At 42.3% G+C, this 22,563-nt stretch overlaps 2 protein-coding genes across 8 annotated transcripts in view; both read left to right on the top strand.

Moving 5' to 3' along the window:
- hgo (homogentisate 1,2-dioxygenase) overlaps positions 1 to 22,563 on the top strand; it is a 1,123,318-nt gene that overhangs the window by 926,961 nt on the left and 173,794 nt on the right. The window lies entirely within an intron of this gene.
- LOC137239707 (apolipoprotein A-IV-like) lies at positions 1,320 to 19,160 on the top strand. Its single transcript, XM_067765318.1, is given in 3 exon segments — positions 1,320 to 1,356; positions 8,352 to 8,876; positions 18,236 to 19,160. Coding segments are annotated over 3 exon segments (1,407 nt in total). The 3' UTR covers positions 19,081 to 19,160.

Genomic DNA, 22,563 nt, shown 5'->3' with positions numbered 1-22,563 from the left:
CAATGGAATTTAAACACTTAAGTGACATGTGGTCAGTTATTAATTTAAACTTGTAGCCTTCCAAGTATGGCCTCATCTTACGGATTCCCCAAACGACAGACACTCCTTTCGGTGGGCGAATAGTTGGCCTCTGCCTTGTTGAGCTTCCGGCTGGCGTAAGCGATCACCTGCTCGCCCTCTTCTAATTCTTGTGTCAGCACTGCCCCCATGCCGTAGTTGCTCGCGTCCGTCTGCAGGGTGAACGTTTTCGTAAAATCTGGGCATGCAAGTATGGGTGCTTCGGTGAGTTTCCGCTTGATGATGTCGAACGCTTCCTGCTGTTCGGTTCCCCATTTCCAATGATTTCCTTTCTTTAGCAGGGTGGTGAGCGGCTGGCTTATAGTGGCGAAATCGGGCACGAATAGCGGCAACCTTTTCTGGGTCGGTGTGAATCCCTTTATCGCTGATCACGTGACCTAGGTACCTGAGTTCTTTTTTAAAGAAATCACACTTCTCTGGATTGATCCTGAGGTTGGCGTGCTGTAGTCGTAACATCACCTCCCGTAAATTTTAGATGTGTTCCTCCAAAGTGGCGCCTATGACGATGATATCATCCAGATACTCAAAAGCATGGGGCTCCATTTCTGGACCGTGCCGGGTGCCGAGTGTAAGCCAAAGGGCATGACACGCCAATGGAATAGGCCGCGTCCGGGTACTGTGAAAGCCGTGTAGGGGCGACTGTTTGGTTCCAATGGTATTTGCCAGTAGCCATTTTTCAGGTCGAGGCTGCTTATATATTTTGCTCGTCGTAGTTTTTCCAATATGTGTTGTATCCTCGGCAACGGGTATGCATCGTGGACTGACCTAGCATTGAGCTGCCGTTAGTCCACGCACAGCCTTCACTTACCGTTCTTTTTCCTAGCTAACACGATCGGGGCGCTGTGTGGGCTGCAGGATGGTCCGATCCATCCCTTCGCGAGGAGTTCGTCGATCTCGGTGTTGATTATACTCTGCATCGCTGGGTTGCGTGGGAAATACCGTTGCTTGATGGGGCGGTCATCAGTCAAGATGACCTTGTGCTCTTCTATCATCGTTATCCCACTCATGGCCTCGAACTTTGAAGTTCTCCTGCCAGGAATTCTCGAATGCGATCCGCCTCGCCTTCTATGCCGCTGTGTTCATGGCTGGGAAAGTCGTCGTTAGTCTGATTAGTGATATCGTACCTGTTGTTACTCGTGCTCGGTGGTTTTATACTCTGGATGGTCTCTGGCGTGGCTCTAGGGGGCGTTGAATACTGAGCAAGGGGTCTGGTTAGCACCAGGTGGTCTCCTCCACATAATATGGATGATCCTATGCTCCATAGCGTGTCCAGCCCAAGTATGATGTCGTCAATTACCTCGGGCATTACATGCAGGATTGTGTGTAGTGACGTGTCTCCGAGGCGTACCTCTGTCCTTACGGTGTCGAAGATCGTAGTGCTCACTTCGTTGGCCATTGTTTTTTCGATGGCCACCCTTACTCTCTCCCCGCTTCCAGAACTCATCACGTGGTTCGCGAGGGTGGCTGAAACAAAACTCCTTGAGGCCCCTGTGTCGATAACTGCCTCCGATGAACCTGTCCCAATCTGAGCTGGGGCGTAAAGGCGACCGTGTTCCTGGTACATAACTACTGCTGATTCGGCCGTATTTCGTCGTCGAGGACCTCGAAGCACCTTGCTGGTAGAAAGAAGCTTAAAAAGTCACGCTTGAAGGTTGTCCAGTTGCTCCAGTGTACATTGCTATTACGATACCATTAAAGGGCAGTGCCACCTAGCAATTCGGGCATCGGTTTTGGGAGTAAGTCCACGTTGAGCGTGTAGACTTCGGCTAGTACTTCCAGTCGTTCGACGAAAGCTAGAGGGTCCCGTCCACCTTCATATTTTTTTGACCACTTTCTTACCTGGTCGATGATGGGTGCGAATATAACGGTCGGTGCCTGAAACGTACCGTTGGATGGTACCGCTATACCTGATGATAAGTACTGTTGTAGGGGTGCTGTACTCCTGGGAGGGAACGCGCACTGGGTTTGCTCTGGTTGTCTATCGGCGATGTCCATGGTGTCGCCTCCGTTCGACGGAATCGGTGTCTTAGCCTCATTTAACTCACTCCTGTCTGTAGTTTCCTTATAAGCGGCCTCTAGGGATAACAATTTTGCGTGCATTTCCGAGTCCACATTTGCTTTCGAAGCCAGTGCTGCTATGCGCTTTCGGATTTCTCGGGTGGTGCCTGTCTGCTCAACACCCAATTCCTGTGTGATGGATATCAGCTGCTCCTTGGAAATGTTGTTTAACCACGTGGTATCAATCTGGTCGGCCATTTTATGGTTAGGTTTCTAGTCAGGAATGTTCCTTCTGACGTTGGACGATTTGCAGTATCCCTGCTCGGGCGCCAATTGTAACGAAGCTTCTCCTTGCCCCGGTGCTTCTTCAATAAGTGCTGGGGTATAATCGCCGTGTCCAAGGTTCGCTTAAAATAAATTTGTATTTCGGGGCACCTTGCAAGTCGTTTTCATATAAAATTCACTTCATTGCTTTAACTCAGTATACTATAATTATAATAAAAAAGTAATAAAAGGAAGATTTGTATGTATTCTTCACTTTGATGCTTGCTGTATGATTAGTGGTGGGCTAACGGTCCCTCGTGTCCCGTTAGGAGCGTTCCGCTAGGACGCCTTGCTGGTCGTTGCCTGGGTATGTGTAAATGTATCTCAGTGACGCCTTGCGTCGGCGTGTTTCTCTTAGGGTTAGCGACTGCGCTGTCTCTGCTGCGGCTTATGTCGGTGCGTCTGCGTGAGTGTAACCCCTGTATGGTTGACGTCGTATATTTGCGTAACTCTGCTGCGGTCAATGTCGCATGTTTGCGTAGCTCTGCTGCGGCCAACGTCGTATGTTAGCATCTCTCTGCCGTGGTCAACGTCGTATGTTTGCATAGCGCTGCTGTGGCCAGCGTCGTATGTTAGCGTGACTCTGCTGTGGCCAACGTCGTATGTTTTCGTAGCGCTGCTGCGGCAAGCGTCGTATGTTAGCGTGACTCTGCTGTGGCCAACGTCGTATGTTTGCGTAGCTCTGCTGTGGCCAACGTCGTATGTTTGCGTAGCGCTACTGCGGCCAGCGTCGTATGTTAGCGTGACTCTGCTGTGGCCAACGTCGTATGTTTGCGAATCGCTGCTGCGGCCAACGTAGTATGCTTGCGTGACTCTGCTGTGGCCAACGTCGTATGCTCGTATAATTCTGCTGCAGCCAACGTCGTATGCTTGCGTATCTCTGTTGCGGTCAACGTCGTATGTTTGCGTAGCCCTGCTGCGGCCAGCGTCGTATGTTAGCGTCTCTCTGTTGTGGCCAACGTCGTGTGCTTGTGTGACTCTGCTGTTTCTGCCGACGCTTACGGCGGTGTTGCGCGGGCTCGTGACGCTGTGGACCTTCACTACGCAGGGAGCGAGCGTGGTCTAAGGCGCTGTAGAGCGGTCAAAACCAGCTTACCCACAATCCTCAGCCCACGGCTTCCTCCTATGAAGGGAACTGTCTTGCGATGGTCAAACCCGATACGCCTTTCAGATGCCCTTTAATTGCTGCTCGGGTAACAATCACAAATTCGCGTCCCGGTAGGCGAAATCCATTAGCCTCGGTACAGTCATGTTGCGGCGTTTCACTTCTACTGAGGATGACGACGTACTTCTGCCACGGTCAAAACCAGCTTACCCTCAATTCTTAGTCCACGCCTTTCTCTTATGAACCGCACTGGCTTGCAATGGTCAAAACCGATATGCCTTCCAGAGTGCTCCAATAGTAGCTTCGGTCGCAACCACAACCGCGTGCTGACTGCTTGCTGTCTTCTTTTGTTGCCTTTTTCGTAGCCAATGCTCTTGTTGTTGCTAGCTTAGTTCGTTGCGTTGCCATGGCTACGGTGTTGCTGTGGGGTGTTGCGGCTACTTGTTGCGCTAGTAATGTTTCAGATACTTGTTTGTATTTCGTTTTATGTTGGCTATGTTGCTGATCGTGTTGTTATGTAGTTTTATTTGTGTTGCATTGTCTATGTTACTGATCCTGTGTTGTGGGGCGATGGTTTTGTGTGGGCCAAATTAAGAGCTTATATTTGGTCCTCACAGTATTACATATATAAACAAATTAGCGGTAGCCGTCAGATGATGTTCTTTGTCACCCTGGTCCACATTACGGTCGTTATCTCGAAAACGCCTCCACATATACAACTAAGGGCTACTCCCTTTTAAAACTCTCATTAATACCTTTCATTTGATAACCATATCGTGCAAACACATTCTAGAGTCACCACTGGTCCATCTTTATGGCGATATCTCGAAGAGGCGTCCATCTATAGACTAAGGCCCACTCCCTTTTAAAATACTCATTAACACCTTTTATTTGATACCCATATACTACAAACAAATTCTAGAGTCACCCTGGTCAACTTTTATGCCCATATCTCGATAGAACTAAGGCCCACTGCCTTTTAAAATAATCATTAACACCTTTCATTTGATTCCCATATCGTACAAACATATTCTAGAGTCACCCCTGGTCCACCTTTATGGCGATATCTCGAAAAGGTGTCCACCTAGAGAACTAAGGCCTACTCCCTTTTTAAATACTAATTAATATATTTCATTTGATACCCATATCGTACAAACATATTCTAGAGTCACCCCTGGTCCACCTTTATGGCGATATCTCGAAAAGGCGTCCACATATAGAACTAAGGCCCACTCCCTTTTAAAGTACTCATTAGCACCTTTAATTTGATACCCATATCGTACAAACAAATTCTAGAGTCACCCCTGGTCAGGGTTTGAAATTGCTGAACTAATTTTCAGTATTACAAAATTGCTTAAATTTAAATTTGGAAAATATTTCAGCAACAGAAAAAAGCAAAGCAAAATCTCTGCCACAACGAATTTGTGTAGAACCGTGAACTTTCCAATTAAGACTTCACATACCACCTCCCCTTGGATTTGGTTATACTTGCCAGTGACCGTAAGCAATCTTGCTCCAGTTAACGGTTTTACTCCCCTGTTGACCAAATCAGATCGGATTACAGAATGAGATGCGCCCGTATCTACAGTCAGTACACGTTCTTTGCCATCCACATTTCCTCTGACGGTAAACTGCTCGATTTCCTTCCGATTTGCGAGATAGATATCACATGACATTCAATAGCTGGGGCAAGTTTTCGATCTTTACATCTGACCCGCACTTGCTTATCTCCTCCAGCTTTGCGTTTACGACCAGCCAAGTTGGAACTACCAGGATCGGTGCTGCAATGACGTGCAATGTGACCTGGGTTGCCGCACTTGAAACATTTCTTAACTCCCAATCTGGCCTTTCCACTTCCGCACGATGAGCTTTGTATGTTGGTTTACTCAATAGTGGGGCAGTTTCCTGAGTCAATATATGTGATACCGTTTCTGCGAATGTTGGCCCTGAGATTGCGTATGTGGCTCGCTTCGTTTCGACGTCCCGTATGCCATTTATAAAACTCTGGATTTTTACCCTCTCGGTGTATTCCACGGGTGCGTCCGCATTTGCGAGCCAACCTTTCAACATCCGAGGCAAACTCCTCTTAACACCTGGAAAGGAACGTAACCATCAAAGGATGGTGTTTTTACCTTCGGATTACTCGCTGAAACTGCTGGCTGATTTACTTGCAACTATTGTATATGACCTCGCAATGTTTCAATCTCGGGATCGATTTTGTTCTAGAGTTGCAAAATTTTTGTGACCTGCGCCTCCATCTTCGAAGAAATACGTCCTTCTTGCTCTTCCAGTTGTGCAGAGATCTGCGCTGAAATTTGTGCCAACATTTCGGATATTCGTGCCTCTTGTGCTTCAATCTTCGATGTTATACGGTTCTCCTGCGATTCCAGTTGAGATGCTGTACGTGTCTCCTGTGATTCCAGTTGGGAAGCCATATATGTCTTCTGTTCTGCCAGTTGAGATGACATTTGCGACGACATTTCTGAAATGCATGCCTCCTATGATTCCAGTTGGGATGCCATATATGTCTTCTGTTCTGCCAGTTGAGATGACGCTGTCGCTGTTTGAGCAGATATTGCAGCCAAAATCGTGTTCAAGTCTGTGCTCTTAACTCTCTGCTATATTTCGTGGTTCTCTTCAATTTTTGTTGTCGTCCGCATCAGGATGAAAGACATCATCGTCCACATTAATTCCTTCCGATTCCATTACCTCTCGTAGCCGTGCTTGAAGTTCGATCTTATTGCCGGTTGTATTCAATCCACGGTTCTCCAACTACTTTTTCAGTTGCTGGATCCTTAATGCACTTAACTTTGTCATGTTCAAGTTGTATTCGAAATCTTTGTAATTTATTCAACAATTCCTCTTCTGACACCAATTGTAACGAATTTAGTGAAATTCCGCTTATTCCAAACCTTCTGCTAATGTTCGTATCGCTTAACTGTTGAATAAATAACTCCAATATTCAATAATACAAATGGTCTTTATTAGACTACTTTGAGAGTCCTGCACAATAACTCTTACTTCACAACTAACTGCGTCTTTAAATCAAACTGCTTACTGATTTCTCAGCTTTCGCTGCTTTTATACTCTCTGTTGCCTCGTCCACGCATTTCTCCTAAGGTGTAGTAACTTCGCGAACTTTATACTTGGTTACCAGCCATATATGTACATGCATATTTGTAGTTTATAGTCTCTCGCATAGCCATATGCATGTGTATATGTGAGTACTACTTCGGCTGATGGCGAGTATCTCTTTGCTGCTTGTATGTACATGTGTAAGTGATGATTGATTTGTTTACGAACAACATACAAGTGGTTGCTTAGTATCGTATAAGGGATGCTAGTATCCCTTAATTATGTGAATATTCGCACAGTTTGTAATTACTGCCCCATTTTAAGATATAGAGGTTTCAAATTTTACCAAATGCTTACGTATATAGTATATATTGTTGTCTGAAAAAATCATACAGATCGGTTGTATATATAGTATATATCTCATACAACCGATTGTTCATATAAGAAACTTTTCACAATTTCTGCCCCATTTTAACAGCTAGAAGCTTCAAAATTCACCAAATGCTTACGTATATTCCATGTATTGGTCTCTGAAAAAATCACAGAGATCGGTTGTATATATAGTATATATATCATACAACCGATTGTTCAGATAAGAAACTTTTCGCAATTTCTGCACCATTTTAACACCTAGAGGCTTAAAATTTCCCAAAATGCTTACGTATATAGCATATATTGTTGTCTGAATATATATAGCATTCAACCCCCACAACTGATTGTTCAGATAAGAAACTTTTCGCGATTTGTGCACCATTTTAACAGCTACAAGTTGCAAATTTCACCAAATGTTTTCGTATATTACACATATTGTTGTCTGAAAAAATGGATGAGGTCGGTCGTATATATAGCATATATCCCCCACAACCGTTCATTCAGATAAGATACTTTCCGCGATTTCTGACCCATTTTAACAGCTACAAGCTTAAAAATTCACCAAATGCTTACGTATATAGCATATATTGTTGTGTGAAAAATTCGTAGAGATAGGTTGTATGTATAGTATATCTCATACAATCGATTGCTCAGATAAGAAACTTTTCGCAATTTCTGCAACATTTTAACACCTAGAAGCTTAAAATTTCCCTAAGCGCTTACGTATATAGCATATATTGTTTTCTGAAGAAATCATAGAGGTCGGTTTTATATATAGTATATATTCCTCACACTTCATTTGATTATATGTGAAAAGCAAAATTGATTTACAATATGTTTGAATTGCAAAGTATAATATTGTTACGAATATTACCAACACTAAGGGGTACCGCCATCTCTAAGCCAATGCTAAGCAATGATTCAAGTCACGTCAATAATTCAATCATTATGACTACACATATGTACGTACACGCAGCAGAGAAGCAACGTACAAACACATGCAGATATCTTATCTGAGATATGCAATTATAATTGAGGAAGTGTCGCTCACAAACACACGCGCATATGAAGAGCTATACACGTACATCTGTAGTTATAATTATAGCAGATTCCAGAACAGAAGCGCCTAGAAGATGCAACGAGGAAATCAAAGAGTAGAAAAGGCATGAACAGTAGAGGCGCTGAAATCAGTTTCGATTAAGCACGCTATCTGTCGGGCAGTAGTGGAGTTATTTATTGTGAAGTACTTAAATAAAAGCCATTTTGCATTATTAAATATTGGAGTTATTTATTCAACAGTTTAGTGATTCGAACTTAGCAGAAGGTTGCAAATAAGAGGATTTGCAGTAAAATCGTAACAATTTGTTTCAGAAGAGGAATTGTTGAATAAATTCCGAAGATTGGGAATACAACAAGGACCTGGCAAAGTTCAGTGAATTGAAGATACAGCAACTGAAGAAGGAGTTGGAGAGCCGTGGATTGAATACAACCGGCATTAAACTCGAACTTCAGGCACGACTACGAGAGGCAATGGAAGCAGAAAGAATTAACGTGGAAGAGTATGTCTTTCATTTTGATGTCGACGAGACAACAAAAATTGAAGAGAAAAACGAAACATCGCAGACAGTTACGAGCACAGACTTGAACATGATATTGGCTACCATAACTGTTCAGACATCGACAGTGGCATCTCAGCTGGAATCGCAGGAGAAACGTCTAACATCCAAATTGGAATCACAGGAGACGCGCATAACCTCCAAGATGGAAACTCAACTGGAAGAACAGAAAACACATATGGCATCTCAACTGGAATCGCAGGAGACACGCATAACATCGAAGATTGAAGCACAAGAAACGCGTATTTCAGAAATGTCGACACAGATTATATCAAAGATGGAAGCACAACTGATAGAACTAGAGACACGCATAACAGAACAACTCGAAGCGCAACAGGCGCGTATATCATCAAAACTCGAAGCGCGCATGGACGAGAAAATAACGCAGTTTGAGGAAAAAATCGAGGCCGAGGTGGATGCTTTGAGAGGTCGTATACAGGAGTTGCAACTAAATCGCCGAGCTGTTTTAGCAAGCAATGCGAAGGTAAAAAGTCCATCTTTTGACGTCTCTGTTCCTTTCCAGGTGTTTAAGATTCAGTTTGAGAAAACCGCAGCAGTGAACAACTGGAGTGCTGAAGATAACGTTCCTAAACTATTCTTGGCATTGGAAGGATTTGCTGCTGAAATCCTGCAGACTATTCCCCAGGGAGAGCGGAAAAACTACGAAACATTAATGAGCGCTCTAGAGAGGCGATACGGAAGCGAATACAGGAAGCAAATACACCAAATAGAGTTGCAAAACCGCTACCAAAAAGCTAATGAGACTTTGCAGGAGTTTGCGTCAGATGTCGAAATGTTTTCACATTTGGCGAATTCCGACGCACCCGTGGAATACACCGAGAGGGTAAAAATCCAGAGTTTTATAAATGGCATACGGGACGTCGAAACGAAGCGAGCCACATGCGCAAACCCAAAGCCAACGTTTGCAGAAACGGTATTACATGCATTGACTCAGGAAACTGCTTCACTATTGAGTAAACCAACCTACAAAGCTGATCGTGTGGAAGAACCAGATTTGGTAGACACAATTTTGGAAGCACTGAAGGGTTCACACCAGAAAAATGTCGGAGTTATTAAATGTTTCATGTGCGGCAACCCAGGTCATATTGCACGACATTGCAGCACCGGTCCTAATAGCTGCAACAATGTGGGTGGCCGTAAACGGAGAGCTCAAAGAGATGAGCAAATCTCCAAATCCACTCAATCGTTAAACTAAAGCGAGTCAGCCGCAAGGGGCGATAGCTGGCTCCCTGAATTGAATGCCCCATAATCTCTATCTCCACAAGTTGGAAGAAGGTCAAACAATCTTACTGTCGGAGGACATATGGTTGGAAAGGAACGTTTACTGACTGTAGATAGGGGTGCATCTCATTCCATCATTCGAGCGGATTTAGTCAACAAGATAATAAGACCATTTCATGGAGCAAGATTGCGTACAGCCACTGGAGAAGACACCACGGTTCTAGGAGAAGTATCATGTGAAGTGGCAATTGGGAACGTCACGGTAGTACATAATTTTATAGTGGCAGAGATTGTTGATGAAATCATAATTGGAGTGGACTTCTTAATCGACGAGGGCATCAAGATCGACATGCAAAGCAAGGCGATGAGATATAAGAACATGGATGTGCCACTTAATTTCGGCTACGAGAGAGGCTACAGCAGTAAACGAGTGCTGGTGGAAGAGATTCAGCAAATACCACGAAAATCAGAAGCAGTCATCTGGGCAAAGGTTGATGGAGATTGTGGGACAAACAAATTGTGGGTTGTTGAAGCAGCAACCAAATCAACACCGAATATACTTGTAGGAAAAAACCTGGCAGAACAAGATGGACGTATTCCGGTAATAATACTCAGTGAGTTCAAGTCACCACTCAAACTGAAAAAGGAGCTATATTGGGAAGGTGCCAAGAGGCTGAAGTTGTTATTAACTGTGAACATATCCAGGAACATGTTTCAACTAGCAAGACTGATCTTTCAAGTGACATCACGGCATAAACGGAGGGGCTAGATCAAGATTATCAGAGAGAGTGGAGGGCCAGTGGCAGCAGGTTAAGTATGACGTTTAGTGCGTCCGTCGGGCACGATACAAGTGCACCTTTTACCCCTGCGCATGCTTCCCTTTGTATTTTATATAGTTTTTTAGTGTTGTGTTGCTTGTTCAGGAGAGGCCATCACGCTATGGCTCCGTACACCAGGATGGGCCTTATGACCGCCGTGTAGATCCACATCATAAGTTTTGGCTTTAGTCCCCAGTTTCCGCTGACTATTCTCTTGCACGAGTAGTATGCTATATACGCCTTCTCTACTCTTTTTTCGATATTGGTTTTCCAATTTAACTTGTTGTCTATTACGACGCCTAGGTACTAAACTCTAGTTGAGAGCGAGAGTTCCGTGCCATCTAGTGAGAGCAGTCGGCATGTTGGTATTTTCGTTCTGTTACTAAACAGTATCAGTTTTGTTTTGCTTGGGTTGATGTTGAGGCCACACGATGCCGCCCAGGTGTCTAGCCTGCATAGCGCACCCTGAAGGATGTCGCTTAGCGTGGAGGGAAAGTCCCCGAGACTGCAATAACCACGTAGTCTGCGTATGCTACTGCCTTAACACCATTCTTGTAGAGTTCGAGTAGTATTTCGTTCAGTGCAATGACACAGTGTAGTGGCGAGAGGACCCCGCCCTGGGGTTTACCTTTACCCACTTTGCGGGTCATTGTCACTGAGCCCATATCCGCTTGTATGGCTCTGTTTTCAGACATTGATTGAGTCCATCCACAAATGTGGTTGTCAACTCCGGCTCTTTGCAGGGCTTCCACAATTGTACCGGTTTCGATGTTGTTGAAGCTGCGTTCTCTATCTAGGAAAGCTGCTAGTGTGAATTGTTTGTAGTGTAGTGATTTTTTCCTCAAAACCATTTAGCCCATGGAAGGCGGTCTCCGTTGATCTTCCCTTCATGTCGGCGTGCTGTGCCTTTGACAGGTTAGGTCCTATTATTGATCTAATGTAGATATCCAGAAGCCTCTCAAGGACTTTGAGCATGAAGGATGTGGGGCTTATTGGCCTGTAGTATTTGGTATATTTGTGTGTGCGACTGCCCGCTGTGGCAGAAGGAATACTTTTGTCTTCCTCCAGCTTTGTGGAATATGGGTCAGGGCAATACTCGCTCTGTATACCGTTTCCAACCAGAGGATCATTGGGTCACCTAGCTTTTGTAGCATTATCGGGATAACGCCATCCAGTCCGGGCAATTTAAATGGAGAGAAGCCACTGATTGTAAACCTCATCTTTTCGCTGTCTATTATCCTGTCCAGTAAGCCCTCTGAAGGCTGAGAGTTCCCGCAGAGAGATTATTTTACTGCTGCTAGATCACATCCTGGGAAGTGAGTAACATTTTTTTTTTGATTTTCGCACGATTTTATAATTTATAAGTAATTTTATGTTGTATGTAGTAGCTTATGCGCGTGCTTAATCCGTTCCCGTCTATCACTATACTGCTGTATGTCAAATTTTAAGTAGGCCGCTAGTAGTTAGGAGAACTGGAAAAGGACATTTCCCTCTACTTTCCTTTATGTATCCTATTATTGGGTAGATGCTATAGCATAAAAGAAATGTAATTAAGAGAAATCGAATCTGACGTCTAATCGATTATTGATTACCTTTGTTGTTTAATTCTTTATAGAGCTATTAATTAAAAATTTTAAAGTTGCTGTTAGGCATGTACATATGTAGGTAATAATTAGGTTCCTTAATTTTGCAGTTCGTGGATTTTCTTTTAAAACAAAAAGAGGAAAAATTTAATTAGCTAAGCTTCTTAGCTTTAAAAAAACATTTATAGGAAGTTGAAACTTATATATTTTGGACTTTTTCCTAGGACGTTTATTCGGCCAACTTGCCTGGTTGCTGGAACTTTCCAGCACTGCAATAATTTAGGAAAAAGCTGTCAAGACTGTTGTAACGGCGCCCTAAACTCAAACACACCACATCAAACATGCATCAGCTGTTCATGTACGAGTTGACCGAATGCAACCCAGCGCTTGGTTGGCTCAGCAATGATAATTTGAGACTTTGCTACAAGTGGTGGTGCCTAAAAAGATAATTTTACAATATAAGTTGGAAAACATTAAAGATAGATATTCAGATAAACTTTTAAATAAAGTGAAGTATTTTTAACAAGCCGATTTGTGTATTAATACCACTTTGGAGATAAAATAAAGTTTCCAATAAAGGAATATGCAAAAATATGCTAAATGGCGACCGTGACGCGCGGGCCAGCCGCGAATGGAAATTAAGGGCATACACAAGGGCGTGGAGACAAAATGGTGGCGTACGCCACCACCTCTAATTTTTTTCAAGCTTGCAATTTTATCCGGCTGCACCGCATACATCATGCCATTAACAAACAATATATTTACGTTTAATTACGGGAATAACGAAAACTGTGGCAAGCATCTAAAAGAACCTCAATATTTGTGACTGCGGCGCGGGAGCACCCAAAATAACCTCAATTTTTGTGACTGCGGCGCGGGAGCACCTAAAATAATCTCAGTTTTTGTGACTGTGACGCAGGAGCACCTAAAATAACCTCAATTTTTCTGACTGCCGCGCGGCAGCACCCAAAATAACCTCAATTTTTATAACCACATTGATTCTCACATTTCACAATTTTTATCACTACATTAGTTTAAATAAGTGATTAAGTCTACAATATAGTTAGCCACATCTATTCGAACATACTACACTTGTTTTGCTTGCATGTGTACAATTATTATTACACACGTATATTTTCTTTTGCATGTGAACTTTACAGGTTATGTATGTTATAAAACGATTTAAAGTGAATCCAAAAGTGCAAACGGTATTTCCCTAAACTCTTAACGTGTTCTTAAACCAATTTTTCAAAAAGTCTTTTACAAATATTTTTCTTTGCAAATTTTCGGGCCTTTTGACCTATTTCCACGTACATATGGTAAAGTTTGGATTTTTTCATTACATACGGTGGTTTCAAAAAAAAACCAAATGCAATTTTTCATATAAAACGATGGTTCCGGAAAAACCAATTAAGATTTTTTTAATAAACCGGTGCGTCTGTGATTACCACATGCCTATATACTTTTGAACAAATTTCAAATTCAGTTACTTGCTACAGATTTTTCATACCAATAATGCAGTGTCAATCAAATTTTCCACTTAATTTCTAAATATTTCGTCAGCGACAATTCACTGTAAATAAGTTCCTTTTTTTCAAATACTTCAGATTCAGAATCCGATTCCGATAAATCAGCTTCAAGCTGCGAAGGTTTAGCGTCGTCTTCGACCGAAACCGTCACAAACCAGAAAAATAAATTATCCTTGTCGACGGATTTCGCGGGCTTCGAGGATTACTCTAGTAAAATTTTAACTTCTGCTTCGGATCCAAATCTTAACGATACAATCAGTGCAAAATTGGCTTCGCCTTTTTCTGATTTAAAGTCAAATCCTGACGATTCAATTAATACAAAAGTTCTAATTCAGCTTCAGATCTTAACGATCAAATCATGGCAATACTTGAGGAAAAGAAAACTTTCATTAGCATGTGTGCTACTTCGATTAGAGAAAACTACAGCGGTGATACTCTAGCACTCGAGACCTTTATAGATAAAATTGAATTACTCGAAGAGTTTGCTGATGAAACATTAATTGGTACTTTTATAGCATTCCTAAAATCAAAACTGGAGGGTAAAGCTCGTGAAGCAATCCCGACGCAAGTAACTTCAGTTAACGAAATTAAAATAGCTCTTCGTAATAGGATAAAACCAGACAACTCGAAGGTCGTGGCTGGAAGAATCGCGGTGTTACAAGTAAATAACAACAACTATACTGATTTTGCTAGACGTATTGAGGAATTGTCGGACTCATTGGAGCGTTCGTTAATTATTGAGGGTATAACCCAGGCTAAAGCGCATGAAATTGCTATTGAGCAAACTGTAAACGTTTGCCGGTTGAATGCAAAGTCAAGTCTCGTTAAGTCAATTCTCGCTTCTACTTCATTCACCGACTCAAGGGATGTCGTAGCAAACTTAATAGTTGAACAGTCTATCGAGGTTAAGGAGCGCCAAGTACTCGCTTTCAGGTCTCGCGGCAACAGCGATTTTCGAAATATTCAAGGTGGCTATCGGGGTCGTAATTTTTCCAATCAAAATAATCGTAACTTCAATGGTAAATAGGCAAAATTTCAATAACTTTCACAATTCAAATCGTGGTAATCAACGTCAAAATTTTCGTTTTTCGAACGGTAACCGGTATCAGAACAACAACAGCAACAATAGTAGTAATAACTTCCACTCCTAGGAGTACTAACAACGCAAACGTGCGTGCTTTAAACGCTCATGCCCCTCAGGAGCGAACACTGAGGGAGCAAAAGACTTACGATTAACCGATTCTTCAAAAAATTTTTCGACAAAAAACATTTATTGTCTAAATCTTAATTTCTCAGACTTTATCCAATTAAACATAACCGGATCTAACAAATGTTGCACCTTTTTAGTCGACACGCAAGCCGACATTTCATTAATTAAAATCTCATGCATTAACAAAAATTTATCAGTCAATGATAATGATAAAATTAATATTACGGGAGTTACCTCAGATGTGGTTCCTACCTTGGGAACATTCACGACAAATTAATATTTTCCAAATTTTTTTATTAAGCATACGTTGCACGTGGTGAATGACGATTTCAATATTCCGTCCGATGGAATATTAGGTAAAGACTTTTTGAAACAAAACCAATGCGAAATCAGCTATGCGACAAATAGTTTTTCTTTTTGGATAAAAGGCAAAAAAGTCTCACTTCCAATCCTACACGGTACGGAAAGTGAATCTTGTGTTATTCCGCCAAGATGCGAAGTTTTCAAAATTTTTGACTTAGAAAAGTCACCAGAACCACTGTTCGTGGACTCACAAGAAATAGCCGAAGGCGTCTTTACAGCAAATTTACCAAATGCGCAAATATACAGAAAGTAATATGCTTGAGTTATGTTTAGAGTATTCGGACATTTTTACGTTAAATAATGACAAAATGACACAAAACAACTTCTAAGAACAAAAACTCCGACTTTCAGATACAACGCCAGTTTACATCAAAAATTATCGCCTTCCACACTCTCAGCGCGAAGAGATAAACAACCAAGTTAGTAAATTATTGCAAAATGATTTAATTGAAGAAAGCTTCTCAAACTATAATAGTCCACTTATAATTGTGCCAAAGAAAGATACAAGCGGCGAAAAAGCGTATAGAATGTGCGTAGATTTTTGCGCAGTAAACAAAAAACTAATAGCCGACAAATTTCCACTCGCTCGAGTAGATGATATTCTTGACAATCTTGGCCGTGCAAAACATTTTTCAACGCTTGACCTCTTTTCGGGTTTCCACCAAATACCTCTACACCCCGACTCACGCGACATAACCTCGTTTAGCACTGACCGTGGATCATTCAGATGGAAAGTATTACCTTTTGGGTTAAACGTTTCACCTAACTCTTTTTCCAGAATGATGACGATTGCTTTTTCAGGCATTCCGCCTAACGTAGCTTTTTTGTATGTGGATGACATTATAGTGATTGGATGTAGCGAAAAGCATTAAATTAAAAATCTGTCTCAAGTATTCAGCACATGTAGAAAGTTTAACCTTAAATTAAATCCTAATAAATGTCATTTCCTTAGACCAGAAGTAACCTTTTTGGGTCACAAATGTTCGGCAAAGGGCTTGTTGCCAGACCCGTCAAAAATCGAAGCAATTAATAAATATACAACGACGCTGTGCGACGCTTTGTAGCGTTTGCAAATTATTAGGTTTATACCTAATTTTGCTTCTCTGGCAGCACCTTTAAACCGCTTGAATAGGAAAAAGGTAGACTTTATTTGGGATAGTGCTTGTGAAAACGCATTTCAATCATTAAAATCCGCTTTAATGTCACCACAGTTACTACAGTATCCTGATTTCAAAAAACCGTTCATATTTACGGTAGATGCATCCAAGGCAGGTTGTGGTGCTATATTGAGTCAGGTTCATGAAGATAACGATTTACCCATTTGTTTTGCGTCTAAATTATTCACTAAGGCGGAGCAAAAGAAACCAATTATTGAATTAGAGTTATTAGCGATATATTTTGCGATAAAGCAATTCAGAGTAGTAGTAAAATCAGATCATAGACCCTTGGTTTATTTGTTTAAGATGAAGGATCCGACGTCAAAATTAGCAAGGATACGTCTCGAACTAGCCGAGTACAACTTCACAATAGAGTATATCAAAGGAAAAGTAGTGTTGGTGCTGACGCACTCTCACGCATCTCATTTGACGAAATAAAGGACTCGACTAAACAAATTCTTGCGGTAAAAACACAGGCGATCTCAAAACAACAATCTAATACAAATTTACCAACTATTTCTAACGACTCAGACAATATTGTTACGAATATTAGCAAAACAAAGGAGTGATGCTATCGTCTCTAAGCCGATGCTAAGCAGTGAGGTGAATTCACATCCATAGATCAATCATTATGTATCTACATAAACGAAACAATAATTGCGTCTACACATATGTACCATGTACGTATACGAGCAGCGGAGAGTCAATACACAAACGCATGCATATATCTGAAATACTCCTGAAAGTATGCAATGAGAAAAAAATCATGCAATTGTAGTTACAGCTGAGAAGTTTGAGAGCTGCTGGACTAGTAGATTCTGGAAGCGCCTAGGAGATGCGAACGTTGAAATCCGAGAGTATAAAAGGCGGCAATTGTAGAGGCGCTTGAATTCAGTTTGATTTGAGATTTCGATTAAGACGCTATCTAGCGAGCAAGAGCAGTATTATTTTGAATATTAGAGTTTCATTTGAGCTATCAATCAGTCTGGTTATTAAGCAAGCTATTCGTTGCACAGTTTGAGTGTAATTGTGAAGTACTTTAATAAAGGCCATTTTGCATTATTACATATTAGAGTTATTTATTCAACAGTTTAGTGATTCGAACTTAGCAAAAGGGCAAATAAGAGGATTTCAAGTAAATTCGTTACAATTGGTGTCAGAAGAGGAATTGTTGAATAAATTCCAGAGGACAACAAGGACATATCAAAGTTCAGTGAATTGAAGATCCAGCAACTAAAGAAGGAGTTGGAGAGCCGTGGATTGAATACAAGTGGCGTTAAACTTGAACTCCAAGCACGACTATGAGAGGCAATGGAAGCAAAAGGAATTGATGTGAACGATTATGTCTTTTATCCTGATGGGGACGAGACAACAACAAAAATTGAAGAGAAAAACGAAACATCGCAGACAGTTACGAGCACAGACTTGAACATGATTTTGGCTGCAATATCTGCTCAAACATCGACAATGTCATCTCAACTAGAAGAACAGAAAACGTATATGTCATCACAGATGGAATCCCAAGAGACACGAATAACATCGAAAATTGAAGCACAAGAAACACGTATGTCAGAAATGTCGACACAGATAACATCCAAGATGGAAAAACAACTAGAATCACAGGAAAACCGTATAACAGCGAAATTTGAAGCACAAGAGGCACGTATATCAGAAATGTCGACACAAATTTCAACACAGGTATCATCGCAGATCTCTGCACAACTAGAATCGCGTATGGAAGAGAAACTAACGCAGTTTCAGGAAGGGTTCAGTGGTCGACGAGATAAGATGGAGGCCAAGATAGATGCTTTGAAAGATCGCATTCAGGAGTTACAATTGAACCGTCCAATCACTTCAACGTCTACTCTGAAGGTAAAATCCCCAACTTTTGATGGTTCTGCTCCATTCCAGGTATTTAAGCTCCAATTTGAGAAGACGTCGGCAGCGAACAACTGGAATGCTGAAGATAAAGTTGCAGCTCTGTTCGTGGCATTGAAAGGGCCAGCAGCCGAAATCCTACAGACGATTCCCGAAGGAGAGCGGAACAACTATGAAGCATTGATCGCCGCTGTCGAGAGACGTTATGGAAGCGAGCATAGGAAACAGATATTCCAAATTGAGTTGCAAAACCGTCACCAAAGAGCGAATGAGACTTTGTAGGAGTTTGCCTCGGATGTTGAAAGGTTGGCTCATCTCGCAAATGCGGACGCACCTGTGGAATACACCGAGAGGGTAAAAATCCAGAGTTTTATAAATGGCATACGGGACATGGAAACGAAGCGAGCTACATACGCAAACCCAAAGCTGACATTTGCTGAAACGGTATCACATGCATTGACTCAGGAAACGGCTTCACTATTGAGTAAACCAGCATACAAAGCTCATCGTGTGGAAGTGGAAAGACCAGATTGGGTAGACACAATTTGGGAAGCACTGAAGGGATCACAACAGAAAAATGCCGGAGTTATTAAATGTTTCAAGTGCGGCAACCCAGGTCATATTGCACGACATTGCAGCACCAGGGTCAATAGCTCCAACAATGTGGGTGGCCGTAAACGCAGAGCCGAAGGTGATGAGCAAATCTCCAAGTCCACTCAATCGTTAATCTAAAGCGAGTCAGCCGCAAGGGGCAACAGCTGGCTCCCTCAATTTAATGCCCCATAATCTCTATCTCACAAATTGGAAGAAGGTCAAACAATCTTACTGTTGGAGGACATGTGAATGGAAAGGAACGTTTACTGACTGTAGATAACGGTGCATCCCATTCCCTCATTCGATCAGATCTAGTCAACAAACAGATAAGACCATTGCATGGAGCAAAATTACGTACAGCCACGGGAGAGGACACCCAGGTAATTGGAGAAGTAGAATATGAAGTAGCAATTGGGAACGTCACGGTATTACACAATTTTATAGTGGCAGGTATTGTTGATGAAATCATAATTGGAGTGGACTTCTTAATCAACCAAGGCATCAAAATCGATATGCAAAGCAAGACTATGCGATATAAGAACATGGATGTGCCACTTAATTTCGGCTACGAGAGAGGCTACAGCAGTAAATGAGTGCTGGTGGAAGAGAGTCAGCAAATACCACCAAAATCAGAAGCAGTCATCTGGGCAAAGGTTGATGGAGATTGTGGGACAAAGAAATTGTGGGTTGTCGAAGCAGCAAACAAATCAGCACCGAACATACTTGTAGGAAAATCCTGGCTATGACAAAACAAGATGGACGTATTCCGGTAAGAGTACTCAATGAGTTCAAGTCACCACTCAAACTGACCAAAGGAGCTATTTTGGGAAGATGCCAAGAGGCTGAAGTAATTATTAACTGTGAACAGCTCCAGGAACACGTTTCGTCTAGTAATACTGATCTTTCAAATGACATCACGGCATGGACGGAGGGGCTAGAGGAAGATTTTCAGAGTAAGGCAAAGCAACTGCTCCTAAACTACGCAAAACATATTTGACCAGAATGGTTCCAAATCAGGCCGCACCAATGTTGTGAAACATCAAATTGACACTGGAGACGCGAGGCCGATACGTCAAGCTCCACGTAGTGTTCCACTGGCGGAGCGGGAAGTTGTAAGTCAAATTATACAAGAAATGAGCGACAGCGGCGTCATCGAACCATCAGCTAGTCCCTGGAGCTCACCGGTAGTACTTGTAAAGAAGAAGGATGGAAAAATGAGGTTTTGCGTGGTTTACCGGAAGTTGAATGACGTTATGAAAAAGGATAGCCACCCATTGCCAAGAATTGACTACACTCTGGACTCGCTATCTGGTACGGAATGGTTTTCCACACTGGACTTGAAAAGCGGCTACTGGCAAGTGGAGGTGAAGGAGGAAGACAAAGAGAAAACAGCCTTCAGCGTCGGAGATAGTCTTTGGCAATTTACAGTAATGCCCTTTGGACTATATAATGCACCAGCTACTTTCGAGAGACTCATGGATCAGGTATTGAAAGGACTACATTGGAAAACATGCTTGGTGTACCTGGACGACATCATCGTATTGGGCATGAATTTTGATGAACATCTTAAGAACTTAGATGCAGTTTTCCAGAGAATAGCTGGCGCTGGTCTGTAGTTAAGTCCCAAAAATTGTGCGCTGTTTAAAAAGGAAGTAAATTATTTGGGTCATAAGGTAACGACAGAAGGTATCCGTACAGCGAATGAAAAGATAGAGGCAGTAAAGGATTGGCCAAGACCACAGAATCTGCATGAATTGAGAAGTTTCCTTGCGCTGTGCACATATTACCGCCGATTTGTACCAAATTTTTCCAGCGTAGCCCATAGCCTCCATGAGCTTATAAGAAAAAACAAAGCTTTTGAATGGAAGAAGGAGCAAGTAGTGGTTTTCCAAACATTGAAGGAGCGTTTGTGCACTGCCCCAATGTTAGCATATCCGATTCCAGGAGCAACATTTATTCTAGATACAGATGCGAGTGGATATACTATAGGAGGCGTTTTATCACAACTGGTCGATGGACAGGAGAAGGTAGTTGCATATTACAGCCGTTCGATTGGAAAACCAGAGAGGAACTACTGTGTTACGCGGAGAGCTGTTGGCATTGGTAGAGTGCATTAAACATTTTCACAAATACCTCTACGGCCAGCGATTCCGTGTCAGGACAGATCACGCAGCGTTGAAATGGCTTCTGCAGTTCCGTAATCCAGAAGGACAATTGGCACGGTGGATCGAGCGACTACAAAGCTATGACTTTTCCATTGAGCATCGAAAAGGTAGTACCCATGGAAATGCCGATGCAATGTCACGAAGACCATGTAGTTTGGAATGCAAGCACTGTTCAAAGGCCGAGGCTAAAGAAGACATTATAGATGTCCGGCTAATAACTATAAAGTGTACGGATGAATGGGACAAGGCACAACTAAGAAAGTGTCAGCTAGAAGATACAGATCTGTCACATGTTATGCAAAGGCTCGAACGAAACGAAAGACCAAGCAGAGAGGAGATGTCAGCAGAGAGTCCCATTGTGAAGTCATATTGGGCATAGTGGAACAGTTTAGAATTGATATCCGGTTGCTTGCATCGAGTATGGGAGAGTGAGGATGGTCAATGCAAGTAGAAACTGATAGTTGTTCCCAGAAAGAGGATTCCTGGCGTGCTCAGTGAGCTGCACAATGGTCCAAGTGGAGGTCATCTTGAAATCACGAAGACACTCGAGAAAATTAAGCAGAGATTCTATTTGGTTGGTTGCCGTCAGTCGGTCACCGAGTGGATTGCCAACTGCGAGGTATGCAACAGAGCGAAAGGACCCAAACCCCGAAGTCATGGCCAGATGAAGCAATATATTTCAGGTGCATCATTTGAAAGGATCGCCATGGATGTCGCAGGTCCATTTCCTACTAGCAACCGCGGAAACAAATACGTACTGGTGGTTATGGATTATTTCAGTAAATGGCCAGATCCCAAACCGAGAAGCAGAAACAGTAGCAGAAGTGGTTAAAAACGAATGGGTTGCAAGGTATGGTGTACCAATGGAGTTATATTCTGACCATGGCAGGAATTTTGAATCAGCTGTGTTCCAAGAAATGTGCAAGAAGTTGGGCATTCGAAAAATGCGGACAACTGCATTGCATCCTCAGTCCGATGGTATGGTGGAACGTTTCAATAGAACATTGGAGGAGCATTTAAGGAAAGTAGTAGAGAAGTACCATAAGGACTGGGATACACACATATCATTATTCTGGCCTACCGATCGGCAGTACATGACACAACGGGCCAAACTCCCGCAAACGTAATTTTTGGCAGTGACCTTCGACTGCCAGCTGATTTGAAGTATGAGATAGATGCCGATGCGGAGAGGAATGTCAAGAAATCCACTGGTGTCTTGGAAGAAGAGTTGAGAGAGATACACGATCTGGTAAGGCAACGAGTAAAGATTATGAGTGACAAGATGAAAGCGAGGTACGATAAAGCAATTAATTCGGAAGGGTTTCAGGAAGGAGATTTGGTGCTGCTATACAACCCACAACGAAAAAAAGGTTTGTCCCCGAAACTGCAGTGTAACTGGGAAGGCCCCTACAAAGTTGTACAACAGATCAACGATGTAATGTACCGCATACAAACC

Source organism: Eurosta solidaginis, chromosome 2, assembly GCF_040869045.1.
Source record: "Eurosta solidaginis isolate ZX-2024a chromosome 2, ASM4086904v1, whole genome shotgun sequence".
Lineage (NCBI taxonomy): Eukaryota > Metazoa > Arthropoda > Insecta > Diptera > Tephritidae > Eurosta > Eurosta solidaginis.
The sequence above is the reverse complement of the archived record's forward strand: the minus strand, read 5'-3'. Positions and strand labels throughout refer to the sequence as shown.